This window comes from Silene latifolia, chromosome 1, assembly GCF_048544455.1.
Source record: "Silene latifolia isolate original U9 population chromosome 1, ASM4854445v1, whole genome shotgun sequence".
NCBI lineage: Eukaryota > Viridiplantae > Streptophyta > Magnoliopsida > Caryophyllales > Caryophyllaceae > Silene > Silene latifolia.
Window position 1 is genome coordinate 12390569 of NC_133526.1, and position 17873 is coordinate 12408441.

At 36.5% G+C, this 17873-nt stretch overlaps 3 protein-coding genes across 3 annotated transcripts; all 3 read left to right on the forward strand.

Moving 5' to 3' along the window:
- Positions 1-979: 979 nt before the first annotated feature.
- LOC141640235 (geraniol 8-hydroxylase-like) lies at positions 980-3273 on the forward strand. The gene is made up of 2 exons (XM_074449110.1): positions 980-1405; positions 2977-3273. The coding sequence occupies exons 1-2, from the start codon at positions 980-982 to the stop codon at positions 3271-3273; spliced, it is 723 nt and encodes a 240-aa protein (XP_074305211.1).
- A 758-nt stretch (positions 3274-4031) lies between these two features.
- LOC141640299 (geraniol 8-hydroxylase-like) lies at positions 4032-6380 on the forward strand. The gene is made up of 2 exons (XM_074449153.1): positions 4032-4934; positions 5775-6380. The coding sequence occupies exons 1-2, from the start codon at positions 4032-4034 to the stop codon at positions 6378-6380; spliced, it is 1509 nt and encodes a 502-aa protein (XP_074305254.1).
- A 708-nt stretch (positions 6381-7088) lies between these two features.
- Positions 7089-14382, forward strand: LOC141599011 (uncharacterized). Its single transcript, XM_074418879.1, has 10 exons — positions 7089-7275; positions 7728-7807; positions 8061-8215; positions 9403-9690; positions 10706-10835; positions 11654-11761; positions 12224-12326; positions 12410-12535; positions 13254-13447; positions 14073-14382. The coding sequence occupies exons 2-10, from the start codon at positions 7755-7757 to the stop codon at positions 14167-14169; spliced, it is 1254 nt and encodes a 417-aa protein (XP_074274980.1). The 5' UTR covers positions 7089-7275; positions 7728-7754; the 3' UTR covers positions 14170-14382.
- The last annotated feature ends 3491 nt before the right edge of the window (positions 14383-17873 follow it).

Here is a 17873-nt window from a genome sequence, read left to right on the forward strand (position 1 = left end):
CGACGACAAAATCGAACACGGACATATATATACATACGATAGCAAAGACAATAAATAAGGTCATGACCTCATGGTATAGACGAATGCATATAATTGGGTATGCAATATAATTTTCAAAATGTTGGGGTACAATATAGAAAACCGAGAAACTCGAGAGTACACTGTAGAATATCCCTATAAATTATTCTTATTTATAACTGTTGTAAATAAGAATTTGTGATTATCCTTTATCGCTTTAAACATATTTAAATTGGATATTTTCGTTTTCATGTGCATGGCAAATTGACAATAATGCTTTAGTTTAAAAAAAAAAAACATTATCTCGTGGAATTTAAATTATGTGTTGGGCACTGGACATTCAACATCATCTCCAGCACCTCTGTTTCATTCCCATTATAGACACCATTATAAAATGCTTAATTAGCAACGAAGCATAAGCACAAAATCATACACCACCATTACCATTATGGAGGAATGCTATTATTCAAGTTATCTACCCATCGTATTATTTCTCTGCATTATAGCATTACCAATCCATTTTCTAACCAGAAAAAAATCAAAAATAATAAAACTACCCCCAAGTCCGTCACCAACACTTCCCATTTTCGGAAACCTTTTTAGTGTTGGTCATTCACTACATACTTCCTTAATTGAGCTAGCTAAGATTCATGGCCCTATCATGTTTCTTAGACTTGGACAACAACGGACTGTCGTTTTTTCTTCGGCCGCTGTTGTCCAAGAAATCGTACGAAAACATGATCTTACCTTTTCCGGTAGGACCGTCCCTGACGCTATTCATGCACTCAACAACCCTGAAAACTCTCTCATTTTTCCTCCTCCAACTCCGAAATGGAGAAATCTACGAAAAATCTGTAATTCCCATATATTCTGTGCCCGAAAACTTGACGATAGTCGAGTTATTCGGGAGAATAAGGTAAAAGACCTTTTATTATACGTTCAAAATTGCGCAAACACGGGAATGGTGGTCGATATTGGGCAAGCGGGGTTTAATGTGGTATTGAATGTTCTGTCGACGACTTTATGTTCATTGGATTTAGGTGATCCTTCATCGGAAGTGTCTAGTTCATTTCGAAAGACGTTTCGAGAAATAATTAAAGAAATGGGAAGGGCTAATGTTTCGGACTTTTTCCCGATTATGAAAAAGATGGATGTTCAGGGAATCAGACAGCGTATGGGTGTTTCGGCACAGAAGATATTTGATGTGTTTAATGTGATTATTGAAGAGCGATTGAGGAATCGGTGCTTGCCGGATTATGTACGACGCGACGACGTACTGGATACTTTGTTAGACATGAAATCAGAGGAAGGTGAGTATATTGAGGCAACTGCTATTCCTCGCCTCTTCTTAGTAAGTCTCTGCCTTCCGGCTTCCCCTGTAGTTACTGTAAAATTGGAGGATATGTTTTGAAGGATTTTTTTTTTTTTTCAAAATTAATGGTTAAAACTAAAGAAATTAATAAAAATGGGTCCACCTAAGTTTGGGTTTATTATAACGGTTTTTCTAAAATGTCTCAGAACTTAGTAAAGCGCGTATGTTAATAACCTTAATATGGGGTAAGAGTAACAATATATTCTCACTAATTATGAATAACAATGAGTTTATGGTTAAATATCTCATGAGAATATATTGTCAATCTTACCATATTAAGGTTATTAACATGTGCCCTTATGGCACATTTTAGAGAAACCCTTATTATAAAAAGTGCTTCGAAAACAAGTTGCTCAGCAAGGGCCGTCAAATGAATTTGAGAGACGCGATTCAAAACGTCAATCAGAGAGAGTCCTCAGACAATAAGAAAATCAATTTTTTTTGGCATAATAAACCATAATTTTTTTTTAAAACACAAAAGCTAATTTACTGTTGATTAAGACAATACAGAAATGAACCAACATAATGTGATTATGCTTCCGGAAGGAATCAAACTCGCACCAAGAGTAGGAACATTACCTTAAGAAAGCACGCTCACACCACTAAACCAAAGCAATTTAATGATAGTTTATTACAGCCGTGTAGTGATATTATGTGCCTAAATAGAGTTTTGGGCCTCGATTCTTAGCACACTTTGAACATGCTAATCGTCGACGCCCCTGTTACTCGCTCACTAAGGGGGTTGTCATAAAGTCGCTCAAATGCGACTTTACGGTCACCCAACTATGCAGTTAAGCAGAGCCGAACTTACAATTTCAGCACCTTATTTTCCAAAACTATAACCACGAGGCAAGTATATCGTAAGTAGGGGTGCTATCGAGCCGAGTCGAGCCCGAGCTTGGCATTGCTCGGCTTGTGCTCAAGAACCAAAACTCGATCTCGAGCCGATCTCAAGCTTACCCGAGCTTGTAAAAAATGTGCTCGCTATTAAGTTTGTGAGCTTTAACGCGAGCTCGAGCCAAACTCGAGCTCAAATCGAGCCTATATATAATGGCTAATTTTTTTGAATTTTTTTTCTTCATATATTTTCAATAACAAGACTCGAAGATTAAATGTAAAATATTTGGCAAATCGGTGAGACATTTGATATACGTGATACAAAATATAATCATGATAAAATATTTGTATAAAATATGAGTAATATCTTATATTAATCACAAGTTCGAGTTACACGAGCTTTTCGAGCCGAGCCAGCGTTTGCTCGGCTTGACTCGTTAAGCTGTCGAGCTGAGCCCGAGCTCGAGCCGATCTCGCACGAGTAGAGCTTTGACCGAGCCGATCTCGAGTTGCTCGCGAGCTGTCTCGTCTCATTAACTCCCCTAATCGTAAGTTTTGGGAGCATTGCCAAAACCCTTAAACCAGGACACATGGTGTATAGAGAGGGACTTAACAAGGTCAGCCATTTAGGCATATTGTAACAAACCCATTTATCTCCTAAATACATGCATATTAGAGATAAATACTCCTAAATCTTATTTATTGGGTAATTTAGTGACTTATTTGTAAATGGTTCTTTCTTCGTTTAGGAATTAATTGTTGCAGGAACAGATACAACATCAAGCTCCTTTGAGTGGGCAATGGCAGAACTAATTCAAAATCCTAGCAAACTCAAAAACTTACAAGCAGAGCTTGAAGAAACAATTGGAAAAGGAAATTCGGTTCAAGAATGCCATATCACTATGCTTCCATATTTGCAAGCAATTATCAAGGAAACCTTTCGATTACACCCTCCAGTTCCGATCCCAGTTAGGAAAGTCGAATCAAACGTAAACATGTTTGCGTACACAATCCCTGCAAACTCAATGGTGTTACTTAACGTATGAGCCGTTGGAAGAGACCCTAAGACTTGGGATAACTCTGAGAAATTTGAGCCCGAACGATTTTTAGGATCCAAGATCGACGTCAAGGGTCATAATTTTGAGTTGATTCCATTTGGTGTCGGACGTCGAATTTGTCCGGGTATGCCATTGGCCAATCGAATAATTCCTCTTATGATTGCTTCACTCGTTCATGAGTTTGATTGGATACTTGAAAATGGTATCACACCCGGAAATATGAACATGGAGGAAAAATTTGGATTCACGGTTGAGAAAGCTCAACGACTTCGTGTTGTTCCATTTTTTCGTTAATAATTTACTATTTCCATTCCATTCATAAAAATAATTTCCATGTCAATAACACGAATTTATGTTGCAAGATTTATAGACGAATGCATATAATTTAGGGGTATGCAATATAATTTTCAAAATGTAGGGATACAATATAGAAACCGATAAACTCGAGGATACAATATCCCTATAAATTATTCTTATTTATAATTGTTGTAAATATGAATGTGTACTTTTCCTTTACCTTAAACCGGATATTTTCATTTTCAACAAGATTTTGTGCATGGCAAATTGACAATAATGCTTTAGTTTATAAAAAAAACATTATCTCGTGGAATTTAAATTATGTGTTGGGTACTGGACATTCAACATCATCTCGACCACCTCTGTTTCATTCACATTATAGACACCATTATAAAATGCTTAATTAGCAACGAAGCATAAACACAAAATCATACACCACCAATACCATTATGGAGGAATGCTATTATTCAAATTATCTCCGCATCGTATTATTTCTCTGCATTATAGCATTACCAATCCATTTTCTAACCACAAAAAAATCAAAAACAATAAAACTACCACCAAGCCCTTCACCAACCCTTCCCATTTTCGGAAACCTGTTTAGTGTTGGTCATTCACTACATACTTCCTTAATTGAGCTTGCTAAGATTCATGGGCCTATCATGTTTCTTAGACTTGGACAACAACGAACTGTCGTTTTTTCTTCGGCCGCTGTTGTCCAAGAAGTCGTACGAAAACATGACCTTACTTTTTCCGGTAGGACTGTCCCTGACGCTATTCATGCTCTCAACCACCCTGAAAACTCTCTCATATTTCCTCCTCCAACTCCGAAATGGAAAAATCTACGAAAAATATCAAATTCCCATATATTTTCTGCCCGAAAACTTGACGCTAGCCGAGTTATTCGAGAGAATAAGGTGAAAGACCTTTTATCATACGTTCAAAATTGCGCAAACACGGGAATGGTGGTAGATATTGGGCAAGCGGGTTTTAATGTTGTATTGAATGTTCTGTCGACGACTTTATGTTCATTGGATTTAGGTGATCCTACGTCGGAAGTGTCTAGTTCATTTCGAAAGACGTTTCGAGATATAATTAAAGAAATGGGAAGGCCTAATGTTTCGGATTTTTTCCCGATTATGAAAAAGATGGATGTCCAGGGAATCAGACAGCGTATGGGTGTTTCGGCACAGAAGATATTTGATGTGTTTAATGTGATTATTGAAGAGCGATTGAGGAATCGGTGCTTGCCGAATTATGTACGATGCGACGACGTACTGGATAATTTGTTAGACATGACACCAAACGAAGCAGAGTATATTGAGGCAACAGCTATTCCTCGCCTCTTCTTAGTAAGTCATTACCTTCCGGCTTCCCCTGTAGTTACTGTAAAATTGGAGTATCATGTTTGAAGGATTTTTTTTTTTTTCAAAATTAATGGTTAAAACTAAAGAAATTAATAAAAATGGGTCCACCTAAATTTGGGTTTATTATAAAAAGTGCTTCGAAAACAAGTTGCTCAGCAAGGGCAGTCAAATGAATTTGAGAGATCCGGTTCAAAACATCAATGAGGTCCTCAGACAATAAGAAAATCAATATTTTCCTTTTTTTTAAACACAAAAGCTAATTTACTGCTGATTAAGTCAAAACAGAAATAAACCAAAATAATGCGATTATGCTTGGGGAAGGAATCAAGCTCGCACCAAGAGTAGGAACATTACCTTAAGAAAGCAAGCTCACACCCCTAGACCAAAGCAATTTAATGGTAGTTTATTACAGCCGTGTAGTGATATTATGTGCCTAAATAGAGTTTTGGGCCTCGATTCTTAGCACACTTTAAACATGCTAATCGACGCCCCTGTTACTCGCTCATTAAGTGGTTTGTCATAAAGTCGCTCACTCACCCAACTATGTAGTTAAGCAGAGCCGAACTTACAATTTCAGCACCTTATTTTCCAAAACTATAACCACGATGTCAGGTATATCGTAAATTTTGGGGGCATTGCCCAAAACCGCTAAACTAGGACACATGGTGTATAATTAGAGAGGGACTTAACAAGGTTAGCCATTTAGGCATATTGTAACAAACCCATTTATCTCCTAAATACATGCATATTAGAGATGAATGCTCCTAAATCTTATTTATTGGGTAATTTAGTGACTTGTTTGTAAATTGTTTTTTATTCGTTCAGGAATTAATTGTTGCAGGAACAGATACAACATCAAGCTCCTTTGAGTGGGCAATGGCAGAACTAATTCAAAATCCTAGCAAACTCAAAAACTTACAAGCAGAGCTTGAAGAAACGATTGGAAAAGGAAATTCGGTTCAAGAATGTCATATCACTATGCTTCCATATTTGGAAGCAATCATCAAGGAAACCTTTCGATTACACCCTCCAGTTCCGATCCCAGTGAAGAAAGTCGAATCAAACGTAAACATGTTTGGGTACACGATCCCTGCAAACTCAATGGTGTTACTTAACGTATGGGCCATTGGAAGAGACCCTAAGACTTGGGATAACCCTGAGAAATTTGAGCCCGAACGATTTTTAGGATCCAAGATCGACGTCAAGGGTCATAATTTTGAGTTGATTCCATTTGGTGTTGGACGTCGAATTTGTCCGGGTATGCCATTGGCCAATCGGATAATTCCTCTTATGATTGCTTCACTCATTCATGAGTTTGATTGGATACTTGAAAATGGTATCACACCCGAAAATATGAACATGGAGGAAAAATTTGGATTCACGGTTGAGAAAGCTGAACGACTTCGTGTTATTCCATTTTTTCGTCAATAATTTTCTATTTCCATTCCAATTCATAAAAATAATTTCCAAGTAGTTCAATAACACGAATTTATGTTGCAAGATTTATTGACGTTGAGGTTAAGATTTCTGTTGGTTGTATAATATACTTCATTCGTTCTAATTATTTGTTTATTGGTTGAATTAAAAATTTCTCCTAGAAAATAATAGCGTAAACTAATACGGAGTATCTATATACAATACATAATAATAAATATCTTATTTAAGATATATTATAAAACAAAGTGTCTTGTTTGTGACGGGTACATTTCGTCACAAGTTGAAGACGGGGTAAAATGTAACCCATTTAAGACGAAAATGTAACCATTTTACCTTAAAAAGTTACCAGAATAATTTCTTAAGCTATAATAATTTGTCATTAAAATAGTCACATTTTGTCGTTAAAATGGCGACATTTAGTCCGTCTTCAACTTGTGACGAAAAGTATCCGTCTTCAATGAGAATTGGTGATTATATAAATATAATGTTATTCATAAATGTATATTATACTCTTGCATTTTTCCACGGGTTACACACTAATACAGTAAATAGCGATAAATACTATTTTTAAATCTATTTTTGTCAAAGACTGGACCGGACCAAAAAAATTAGAGTTTGGCCCGATTAACGACCGAAACTTTTAGATCCAATTTTAGATCCACTAAATTTATTTTTTCAATCTTTGATCTCGTCGGTTTCGTTCGGTCCGGTCCGATCTTGGACCCGTTGTTCATCCCTACCCCTGAACATGCCTCAATAAAAAGTAGACGTAGACAAAACGCAAAACATCAGTAGTTGGGTACCAAAAACAGTGCTTCTCCAGTCGACAACAAGTGAATTGAATTGTGTTCTTTATTTCAGTTTCCTTTGTTCATACTCTCGCTCTCAGGTATAATATTTACAGTTTACTTTTTCCGTCTCGATCATTTGTTTATCTTTTATAGTTTTCTTGAGAGTATTTCAATCAATGTAAATAACTGTGTGGGACGGAGGTAGTACTTGTTTGCTTAAATTTAATCCCCAATTTTACAAACCCTAGTTCACAATTTTTGCAATTGATTTTATGTTACGGTGATTAATATGCAACTTCTGCGATTTTCAGTCGTTCCTAGCAAATTAACAGCCCACAATTCCTCAATTGTTTAATTGTAAATTTCAATTTCTCAATTGTTTATTCTAACTAGGCAATTTTTATGAGTATAATCATTGTTATGAGCAATTATAATGGTTTGTGATGCCATAGCTATATTGTTATGTGATTTGATTGAATAATCGAGCTTGTTATGTGACACGACAATTCCTGAATCTGGAAATTTAGCTTATGATATTGCCAATTTCCAGGTGGGTTCTAGGGAAAGAAAGGATAAAATGCCAGATGTCCAGGTTCTTGTCAATGATGTTGTTAACAAACTTAAGAAACGGTGAGTGTTCTAGTTAGGCTTACTGATTTGTTTAAAGAAAATTGTAGGAAGTTCTAGGCATGATGAACGAGTTTGTTTTTTGATCTGTTGCTTGTTTTTCATTTTCCCTTTTTTTATTCGCATTTTGAGGCGTGCGTTCACCCATGGACGGTTCGAAAGGATGATTCATGTCAGCCGACCCCAAATCATTTTGGGATTAAGGCTCTAATGTTGTTGTTGTTGTTGTTGCTTGTTTTTTGTTTTGGGGTTTTAGTAAAATTGAGGGGTCACAAGCGACAGCGAGGCACACCGCGGAGTTGCTTCGCTCGGTAATATCTCAGCAGAGGATTCCTTACACTAATCAGGCTGGTGCCCTTATTGATGCTGTTAAGGCTGTTGGAGAGCAGCTAATTGCTGCAAACCCTGTCGGTATGCCTCTCTTTTATTTCTAACTAAACATTGGCATTACATACAATTTGAATGGCAAAGTTTTAGGCCTTGTTTGGATATTAAAATAGGCGAGAAAGGGAGGGGAGGGGGAGGAGGAAAGGGAAGGGGAGGTGGAATGGATAGTGAAGAGTTTTCCCTCCAAATTTTTCCTTTGTTGGAGGGGAAATTATTAGAGTGATCCATTTTCCCTCCCCTCCAAAAACCCAAATTTGCTAACCAAACTAGGGAAATTGTCTTCCTCTTAATCCCTCTCATCCTCTTCCCTCTATAGTCTATCCAAACAAAGGATTAATGTGCCATTGAGTTGTACTGATTATGAGTACTGCTATTCCCACATACAATAAATTATTATTAAAATAAGTGCTTTAAAATAGTAGCAAAGTTATGTAGCATTTTATTGTTTTAGAATATAATATTATGTAGTATTCTTGTGCCTGTTTGGGTGAATGCGGTGGTTGCAGTGCAGTGTAAGGAATCTTAAATTGGACTTAGGAGAGATGGTGAGAAATAAAGTAGTCAGAGAAAAGTGGTATAGGGGAGTTTAAACCATACATTTAGTTATGTAATGGCGCTTGCATAGGTTCAGATCGAACAAATTACGTTTCATCAAACGATTTATTCAAATTACATTCATCTGCTTGTTTTTCCTCTTACTCCTACATTCCCACTTTATCTTCGCTGAAGAGGGTCTCATTACAATTGAATTACCCTCAACTGAATTTAACCTTAGTACTGTTATACAATAAGGACAGTCTTTGGTGGCCTCTTAATGGATGGTTTTAGTCCTACAACTTAGGTTAGTGTGAATAATGCAGATGACTTTCACCATGTGCTGATGCCTAATGCTGTTGGTTATCTGGGAATCCTTCTTGGTAGAGTAATATCGTAAAGTTTGATGCTGTACTTCTGAATTTGTACTAGATACATAGAAAAACCATGATGACCTTAAATCTAGAGATGCAAGTTAAGCTAGGCCTGTAGGCATAAATCCAGACACTTCAAAATTTAATATTTTTCTGTTCTTCGAATGATCAATATTAAGAATCGTGAAATTCTAAAATTCTTGACCTACTAATAGAAAATTTAATTAACAATTTAAGTGTTGCAGATTCTGATGTAATTGGGACACTGTGGCAGCCTTTGTTGACTTCTGTTGTTTACTGCAGAGCTTGCTGTTGGTAACATTGTGAGGCGCGTGCTGCATATAATCAGAGAGGAGGATCTATCCCTCACTACTGCAGCTATAGGAGACGTAAATATATCAGCTGGAAGTGACGATGATGAAGATGAAAATGAAAGTGGTCGTCCCGTCTTGTCAGCAGCTGTGGTTGCTGCTGCATCCAGAAGCACTTTACGCCCACCGTCTTTGCAGACTCTTCTTGAGGAGTTGCCTGATAATGCTGCCGTTCATCATACTTCCTCGTCTGGGGGCGATTCAGAAGGAAAAAGCAGATGTAAGTTATGGTGTTACTGTGTTAGCATAGAGAAGCTTCGTTATACATATTTTATTATTAGTGTTAAATATATATAGTTGTAAAAGTTTTATGTACCGTATGCAGTTGCATGTACTGCTGCTTTTGATCTGTCAGATATCTTGGTTATTGAAGTTCATTTAATCTTGGAAGTAGCCGGGGTCAACAATTGCTAGTATGCTTTTCTTGTGGGCCGACAATTTTTCTGAGACTAACTTTGTGACATGCTTTACTCTTACTCAAATTTTGGCCTCTGTGAATCTTTTCATTTTTTCCGCCATTACTCCAGTTGCTGGATTTCTTGATGCCCTCTCCACCATCTTGTTAATCCTTCAATAGGAAGTTGCTCTATATTGCGGCTTGTGGATTGATTGAAGCTAACCACCCTATATTCTATTCTCCATGACATGAACCTAGGAGATGGTAATTTGTTTTATTTATTTGCTTATTCAGAAAAAGAGAAATAACTACTTTGGAGTACACGGTGGTTTAGAAAATTATCCCTTGGTCACCTGTAAAGAGGACAATTGAATCTTTAGATGGGAGTGAATAAGGAAAATGAAGTGGTGTTCTCCTTATTGTTTTTCAGGTCTATAGATGGTGAACCATACCCAGAAGGAAACATAATGCATTTTGTAGTTAGAGATTTCTTCAATAGTATGTGGTTATAATTGTTTTGATGTTACTGTACAATTGAAGACTCTGGAGTCGGGGTTAATGGGTTTCTTCCCTTCCTATGAGCGCACCCCTTTTGCTATCTCTTCAGGACTATTTTATATTAAAAGAAAGGATGTGGGAATCCAAAATTGGTCGTTTGAAGGATCAAAATATCAAATGAATTTGAATGTTGTGTTATTTGAACACTGTCAATATGGTTTAAAGTAAAAGTTGGGAGCTTAAGATAGCAAGACCTTGATTCAGGATAGATTACATGCGGTTACTCCGGATAATCTAGCCTTGTGTATGTTTTCTGTAGCTGACTATTTTTCGTCCGCAGCTGCTGACAAGGGTTTGAGGAGCCGGAAACTAAAGCACGATGTCATTGAAGCTGTTAATGAGCTCATTCAAGATATCAATTCTTGCCATGAACAGATTGCCGAGCAGGCAGTCGAGCACATTCATCAAAAGTACATTCTTCTATTTCTACTTAAATACAGCTTTTTCAATTTTTCATTGTTGTATTTTGTCTGTTATGCTCTCATTCAGTCATTCCTGAACGGATTCACGAAATTTACTTCTTTTTTATGTTGTATAATGTCTCTACTTGTCATTTTCATGCTTCCTCAAAAGACAGATCCTCAAAACAATGTTTTCTAGAGGCGGATTGTATGCTATATCTGTAGGTGATTTTGATGACAGTGATATTAATGTCCACAATGTCACGATATTATTCATATTTGTATGAAAATTTATCAAACATTCGGACATAAACATTAACATACGAGTGAAGTGTAATAACCAAATAATCATGTGCGGACAATCATAGTTGAATAATTCTTGAACTTTCGTAATAGTTTGATTAGTATTTAAACCTGAAAAGGACATTAATTTTGTGTCTGTAAGGGTATTATTTGTCGTAGTAAATCATGCATGGTGATGCCATAACCATTATTTTGGCTAACTATTTTATCTAAACAAATGAGAGTTTTTCATAGGAGTCAATTTTTACTCCTTCCTATTTAATGGGATTACCCCTTTCTTAAAGTTAACACAAGCTTGTGTTTAAAATATTCCTTTTGCCCATAGAATTTAAGTTATACTCATGGCCCACATAATGAGTTCTTGTTCCTCCATTGTTATCCTACCTGTGTAACAACAAGGATAAGTTTATTTGAAAATAAAATGTGTCACTCTTTGTTTACAGCTCATATCTATATGTTATACTATCCTTTGAACTTTAGGCTTGGGCTATCTCCTCATTCAATCGTTCCAAATGTGGTTACAGTGAGGTGATATTAACTTTAGGCCGTTCAAGAACAGTGATGGAGTTTCTATGTGCAGCAAAGGAGAAAAAACGATCGTTCCGGGTTTTTGTTGCTGAAGGTGCTCCAAGGTATTTGTGATTACTTCTTTTATGGAGCTAAAATATTTAGTATCTGAATGCTAAAACAAGATTGGTTGTCAAGAAAAAAGACGGAAAAAGAAACGAAAGGAACTTACTGGGATATTGTTAATTTTCAAATAACCCTGGTCGTAAAAAGTTTAGCTCCATATCTAATGTGACGCCTTTACGGTAGTTTTGTCAAAGACTGCGAAAGAATAATTATTTAGAAAATTAGAGCTCTCAGGTGAATTGAAGCCAAAAGTTATTTGGCATGCTTGGTGTTGACTGTTCTAATGTAACAATCTTCAGAAGTTTTTCCTTCCTGGTTTTATCAAAAGCAACATTACACATTATTCTTGGTGTGGATGTATTCTTGTTTGTATTGTCAACAATGGGGGAAACTATTGCTTTACTGCTATAAGCTCATGTGTCAGAAGTTTTGACTTGCTCTCTTTGTGATCATGGTACTAGGTACCAGGGACATGTTCTTGCCAAAGAATTAGTAGCCAGAGGATTGCAGACCACTGTAATAACTGATTCTGCTGTTTTTGCCATGATTTCTCGAGTAAACATGGTATTTACACGACCACCCTGTTCTTTGATTAGATTTTGCACTTTTCTTGAAAGTTGCTACTTAAGTGTAAGATATATGTGAAGGTCATTGTTGGTGCCCATGCTGTCATGGCTAATGGTGGACTGATAGCCCCTGTTGGCCTGAATATGGTTGCACTAGCTGCTCAGAGACACGCTGTCCCATTTGTGGTAGTTGCTGGAAGTCATAAGGTGATTAATCTGTGTTCTATGTCTTCATTATTATTCATTTAAAATGTGCTGTTATACCTTTCTTAGCTCTGAAAACTTTATTTTACTGCTTTCAAATTGGGTAATAATTTAGGTCTTTACTCTAAGGATATGGATGGCCTAGTTTATCTCCCTCTCTATTTCTCTCCTACTTCTACTTCAACATCTCTCCTTTTTTACTTTACCATCATATATCATTTTTCTATAAAATAATTTTTTTTCTTATGATAATTGAGATAAATAATACTCCGTATTTAAGAATGCAATAGGTATTTTTGTGACAACTTTTTTAAAAATTTTTTGTATAAAATTATTTTTTTTATCATTTTTATTCCGGAGAATGGGTCAAAAATTTTAAATATTGCAATTCATCACCTATAAAAATACTGTGTCCAACTCAAATCAGTTAACAAAGTATCAATTTCTTCTTCGTTTTTCCAAAACATCGCTGCATCCAATGTAAATGCGCCAAGTGGCGTTCTTCAATGTGGCAAAAAATGCCGACAAGGTGATTGTCTGACAACCGTTTCCCTTGACCTGTCGCATGAAAGCTCTTGACTGGTCGCCATTGTCTAGTTGATTAAAATGGAGGGAGTACATTCTAGAGCTTAAATAGTACTCGTATTTCTCTTTTACTTGTACGAACTACTCATGCAACTTATCTTACTCACCTAGTTGTGCGATTTGTAACCTGTGGCAGCTTTGCCCCTTGTATCCGCACAACCCAGAGGTCTTGCTTAACGAGCTGAAGTCCCCATCTGATTTACTGGATTTCGGAGAGTTCTCAGATTGTTTGGATTTTGGAAGTGGCAATGGTGAACCGCTCCTTCATGTTGTCAACCCTACATTTGATTATGTGCCTCCAAAACTTGTCAGTCTATTTATCACCGACACGTAAGTTCTTTACTGGATTCAATTAACTTTTTGTTGTCAAAATTATGTGATATGCCCTTCAAATTTCTGCATTGGCTATTTGTTTTTTTCGTCCGATAGGTGAGGTTGTTTGTTTTTGGTGGAGCCTGGCCTTTCTTAGGATGAACGTTAACACAGTCAACTTTGGTTATGTTGAATATGCTGAATTTGAAATTTACTTTTTGAATAAAGGGAAGGACCGTGTAGGGTGTGGACAGATAATGATGCCCACTAATAGAATAGATGTCTAAATGAGCATCACCCTTTTCTACTAGACTCGTTAATTGGAGGATGCATGGACTATTGATGAATAACTCTCTGCTCTGGTTTATATAACCTTTCGCTAAATCACTGAAGCACCTATTAAGCCCTGAATAAAACCAATGTCATTTTTATAACACTCTTCTATATTCAACAAAATTCCTTAGATTCGAATTCAAAGGCCAATTTGGGTGTTTAACCATAATATGTTTAAAGTGACGCTTGTCAAATTAGGTCACATACTCGTAATAGTTCGACTGATGAGTTTATTTTTCTGAACTTTTTTGCTGTTAGCCTTTTTATTTGAGTGGAAGATTTCTCTAACTGCATCCTGTTTCATTTGCAGAGGGGGTCATAATCCATCATATATGTATCGGTTAATCGCTGATTATTACTCTGCCGATGATATGGTTATACAAGGAAAGCAAGCTGCTGTAAATTGAGCTTTACGTTGCTGTTGAGTCTTGTATTGAGTTTCGGTCAAAATGTGGTGATTTCTTTTTTTTTTTTTGCATGCTTGTTACGATTATAGGATTCATGTTACTATAATACAGTTACACAGATGCATGTTCAAGATTTTGGTTCAGTGAAGAAGAAATGTGCCATTTTGTGGAATTTTGCGTCAGGATCGTTATTTATTTATCTTCTTTATCTTGAATACATCTTCACTGATCTGCGGTGACCTCGACAATCAAAAACCATGTCGAATGTACAAATGTAATCCGTATAGTAGTAAAAGGTAGAGTATTTATTTTGCTCTTTGTCTGAGAGTAACTATCAAATTTTCACCCATTGTATCAGGAATACGCTCCTTATTTCATTTTTTGGGACTTTCTAGAAACACTTCATTCCTCTTGAGCGTGTTTTTTGGGTTAAAATTCAACATTGAGATGGTGAGACTTGCCTCTCACTTAGGGGTGTTCAGTTTTAACCGAACCGTAAAAACCGAACCGGAAAAACCGCAAACCGCAAATTTTTTAGGCTAATTTAACCGAACCGTTTTTTATGTTAATTTAACCGAACCGAACCGAGTTTTATTTCTCAAAACCGGTTCGGTTTCGGTTCCTGTGCCTAAAATTCGGTTAACCGGTTCGAACCGGAAATATTACCCATTACAGTTTTAACACCCCCACTCCCCCAGTAAAAACCCTAATTTACTTTCATTCTCAAATCTCACTCTTTCATCGCCTCCCTCGGTCCCTCACAATTCACTCTCAAATCTGCCACCCTTCTCTTTTCCGATCGTTCGCCATTTCGACTCATCGTCCTCCGTACTTCCGTAGTCCAGATCTATCTCTTCTAAAGCTCAGGTACTCTTTTCTTTCGCCTCCCTTCTCTTTTTCGATGTATTATATTCATATTTTGTGTTCATGTTCTTATATTTTCTGTTCATTGTTTTGTGTTTGCGTTTATAAATTGGTATCTCATTCTTATGTTTCAATTACCAAATGGAAAACCCATTTATAAATTTCCTGTTTCTGATGTGGCAGTATTTTGTTCATCTTGTAATGAATTTTAATCATTGTCTAACTCTCAACAGGTGAGCTATGGAGAGTTTCATCAACGATAACATTGAAAGTGAAGAAAGTGAAAAAAGTGAGTCGGTGGTTGTATTAGAGAGTTCTCAACGGAAGAGAAAGAGACGAGGGAAAGAGAAAGCCGATGTAAGTGACGATTCTGATTCTGATGGTCGTAAACGATCTAAGTACCATTCACATTTTGTGAAATCTAAAGAAAAACATAAGAGGCAATGCAAGTATTGTAAACGTCTTATAAAATATATATCGGGTAATGGCACAAGTGCCTTGAAAAATCACACACAAAGATGCAAATTGTTTCCTGCCAATCTTGATAAAAAACAAAAATTGATCAATTTTGAGAGTCAAACTATTATAAATGATGATGGCACTTCTGAGGTTGTTAGTGTACCTAGGTTGTGGCAACATGATCAAAACTTTAGTAGAAAAGAGTGTGCAGCGATGATTATTATTGATGAATTGCCTTTTGCACATGTTGAGGGCGAGGGTTTTCGTCGCTTGATGAAAGCAGTACAACCTGAATTCATTCCTCCATCACGTGCTACTGTGACAAGAGATTGCTATGATCTCTATATTGATGAGAGGGTAAAGTTGAAAGAGTTCTTTAGCAAATTAACTTCTAGGGTATGTCTTACGACTGATACTTGGACCTCTGGTCAAAACTTGAGTTACATGTGCTTAACTGCTCACTTTATCGATGATAGTTGGACTTTGCATAAACGAATCATCAACTTTTGTCAAGTAGCTGGTCATTCTGGTGAAATTATTGGTAGGAGTATAGAACAATGTCTTCTTGAATGGAATTTGAAAAGAATCTTGACTCTTACGGTAGACAATGCTAGTGCAAATGATGTGGCCGTTCAATATTTAAAAAGAAGAGTAAATTTTTGGAAGGGAAGTGTCTTGGATGGAAAGTACATGCATATGAGGTGTGGGGCACATATTTTGAACTTGATTGTTAAAGATGGTCTTAAAGATCTTCATACTTCCATCCTTAAAATTCGTGCTGCTGTCAGATTTGTTAGGTCTTCACCTGCTAGAGCCAAATGTTTCAATGATAGTATAAAAGAAGTGAGCATAAAATGTAAGGGTCTTGTTTCCTTAGATGTTGAAACTCGATGGAATTCAACCTTTTTGATGTTAGAGTCTGCTTTGAAATTCAAAGAGGCTTTCGATAATTTGAGTAGCAAAGGTGGTGCCTTTACAAGGCATTTAACCAAACAACTTGGTGTGCCAAATGATAGTGACTGGAATGCAGTGAAGACTTTCTTACCCTTCCTTGAAATATTTTATAATGCCACTTTAAAAGTTTCCGGCAGCCTTCATGTCACTAGCAATGTTTTTATACCTCATATTGTTGGTGTTAGGAGTCTTATTTCTTCTCATTGTAAGCATCAGAATGAACACATAAGAAACATGGCTGTTAAGATGAAAGAAAAACATGACAAGTATTGGGGTGATGTTGATAATATGAACATTTTATTGTACGTTGCCGTTATACTTGATCCAAGACATAAATGGGTGTTTGTGGAGTGGACAATCAGAGAGGCTTTTGATGTCGAGAGTGCAGATATGTTAATTGTGACACTAAAGAAAGCTCTCAAGTCATTGTTTGAAGCTTATGACACATCTTCTTCCCTTTCATCAAAGGGAAAGGATGCAGCTAGTTCTACTTTTAGCTCTCCACTTTCCATAAGTCGTGATAAAGAAGGTGAAAATAAACTAGATGCACATCAACTTCTCATGGATAAGTGGAGGAGGGACCAAGGAACCTCACTTGTTTTGGAGAAAAAATCTGAGTTAGATACGTATTTAAGTGATAACTTGGAGCCAAATGACCCTAAGTTTGATTTGTTGGGTTGGTGGAAAGATAGTTCAACAAGAAGATATACTACTCTTGCTAAGTTGGCAAAAGATGTACTTGCTATGCCAATTTCAACTGTTGCCTCTGAATCCGCCTTTAGCACTGGAGGTCGGGTCTTAGATTCTTTTAGAACCTCTTTAACTCCAAGGATTGTTGAAGCTTTGATTTGTTGTCAAGATTGGATTCGTAAGACTCATGGCCCTCTTATAATAGAAGAACGTTTAGCGGATTTGGAAGCTATTGAAGAGCGTAAGTGTTTCTTTTACATATTTTATTTTTTGGTGTCATTCTTTATTGTTAATACTGAATATAATTTTGATACATACATTTTCATCCTTCTGTGTTTCTTTGTTTGTTTTAATTATAGGTTTGGGAGAACTGAAGGCCAATCAACCCGAAGTTATGATTGATGAGTCCTTGGCGGTATCCACTGATGATGAAGATTTGCTATTTGGAGGGATGGATGAAGCATGGAACTAATAGTGTGTTATACTGTTATTTGGACATTTTATTATTTGTAACTTGAACATTTGGACTTTTGGACATTTGGTTATCTTGGAAACATTTTGTGGACTTTTGGACATTTGGTTATCTTGGAAACATTTTGTGGTGTATTTTATTTTATTTACTCATCAAGACTTTTGTTACACTTTGGACATTTGTTTATGCAAGCATCAATTGAAAATGTCCACTTACAAGAAGTCAGGTATTATTAATTAAAGCAGCAGTTCATCGTCGCAAGCTC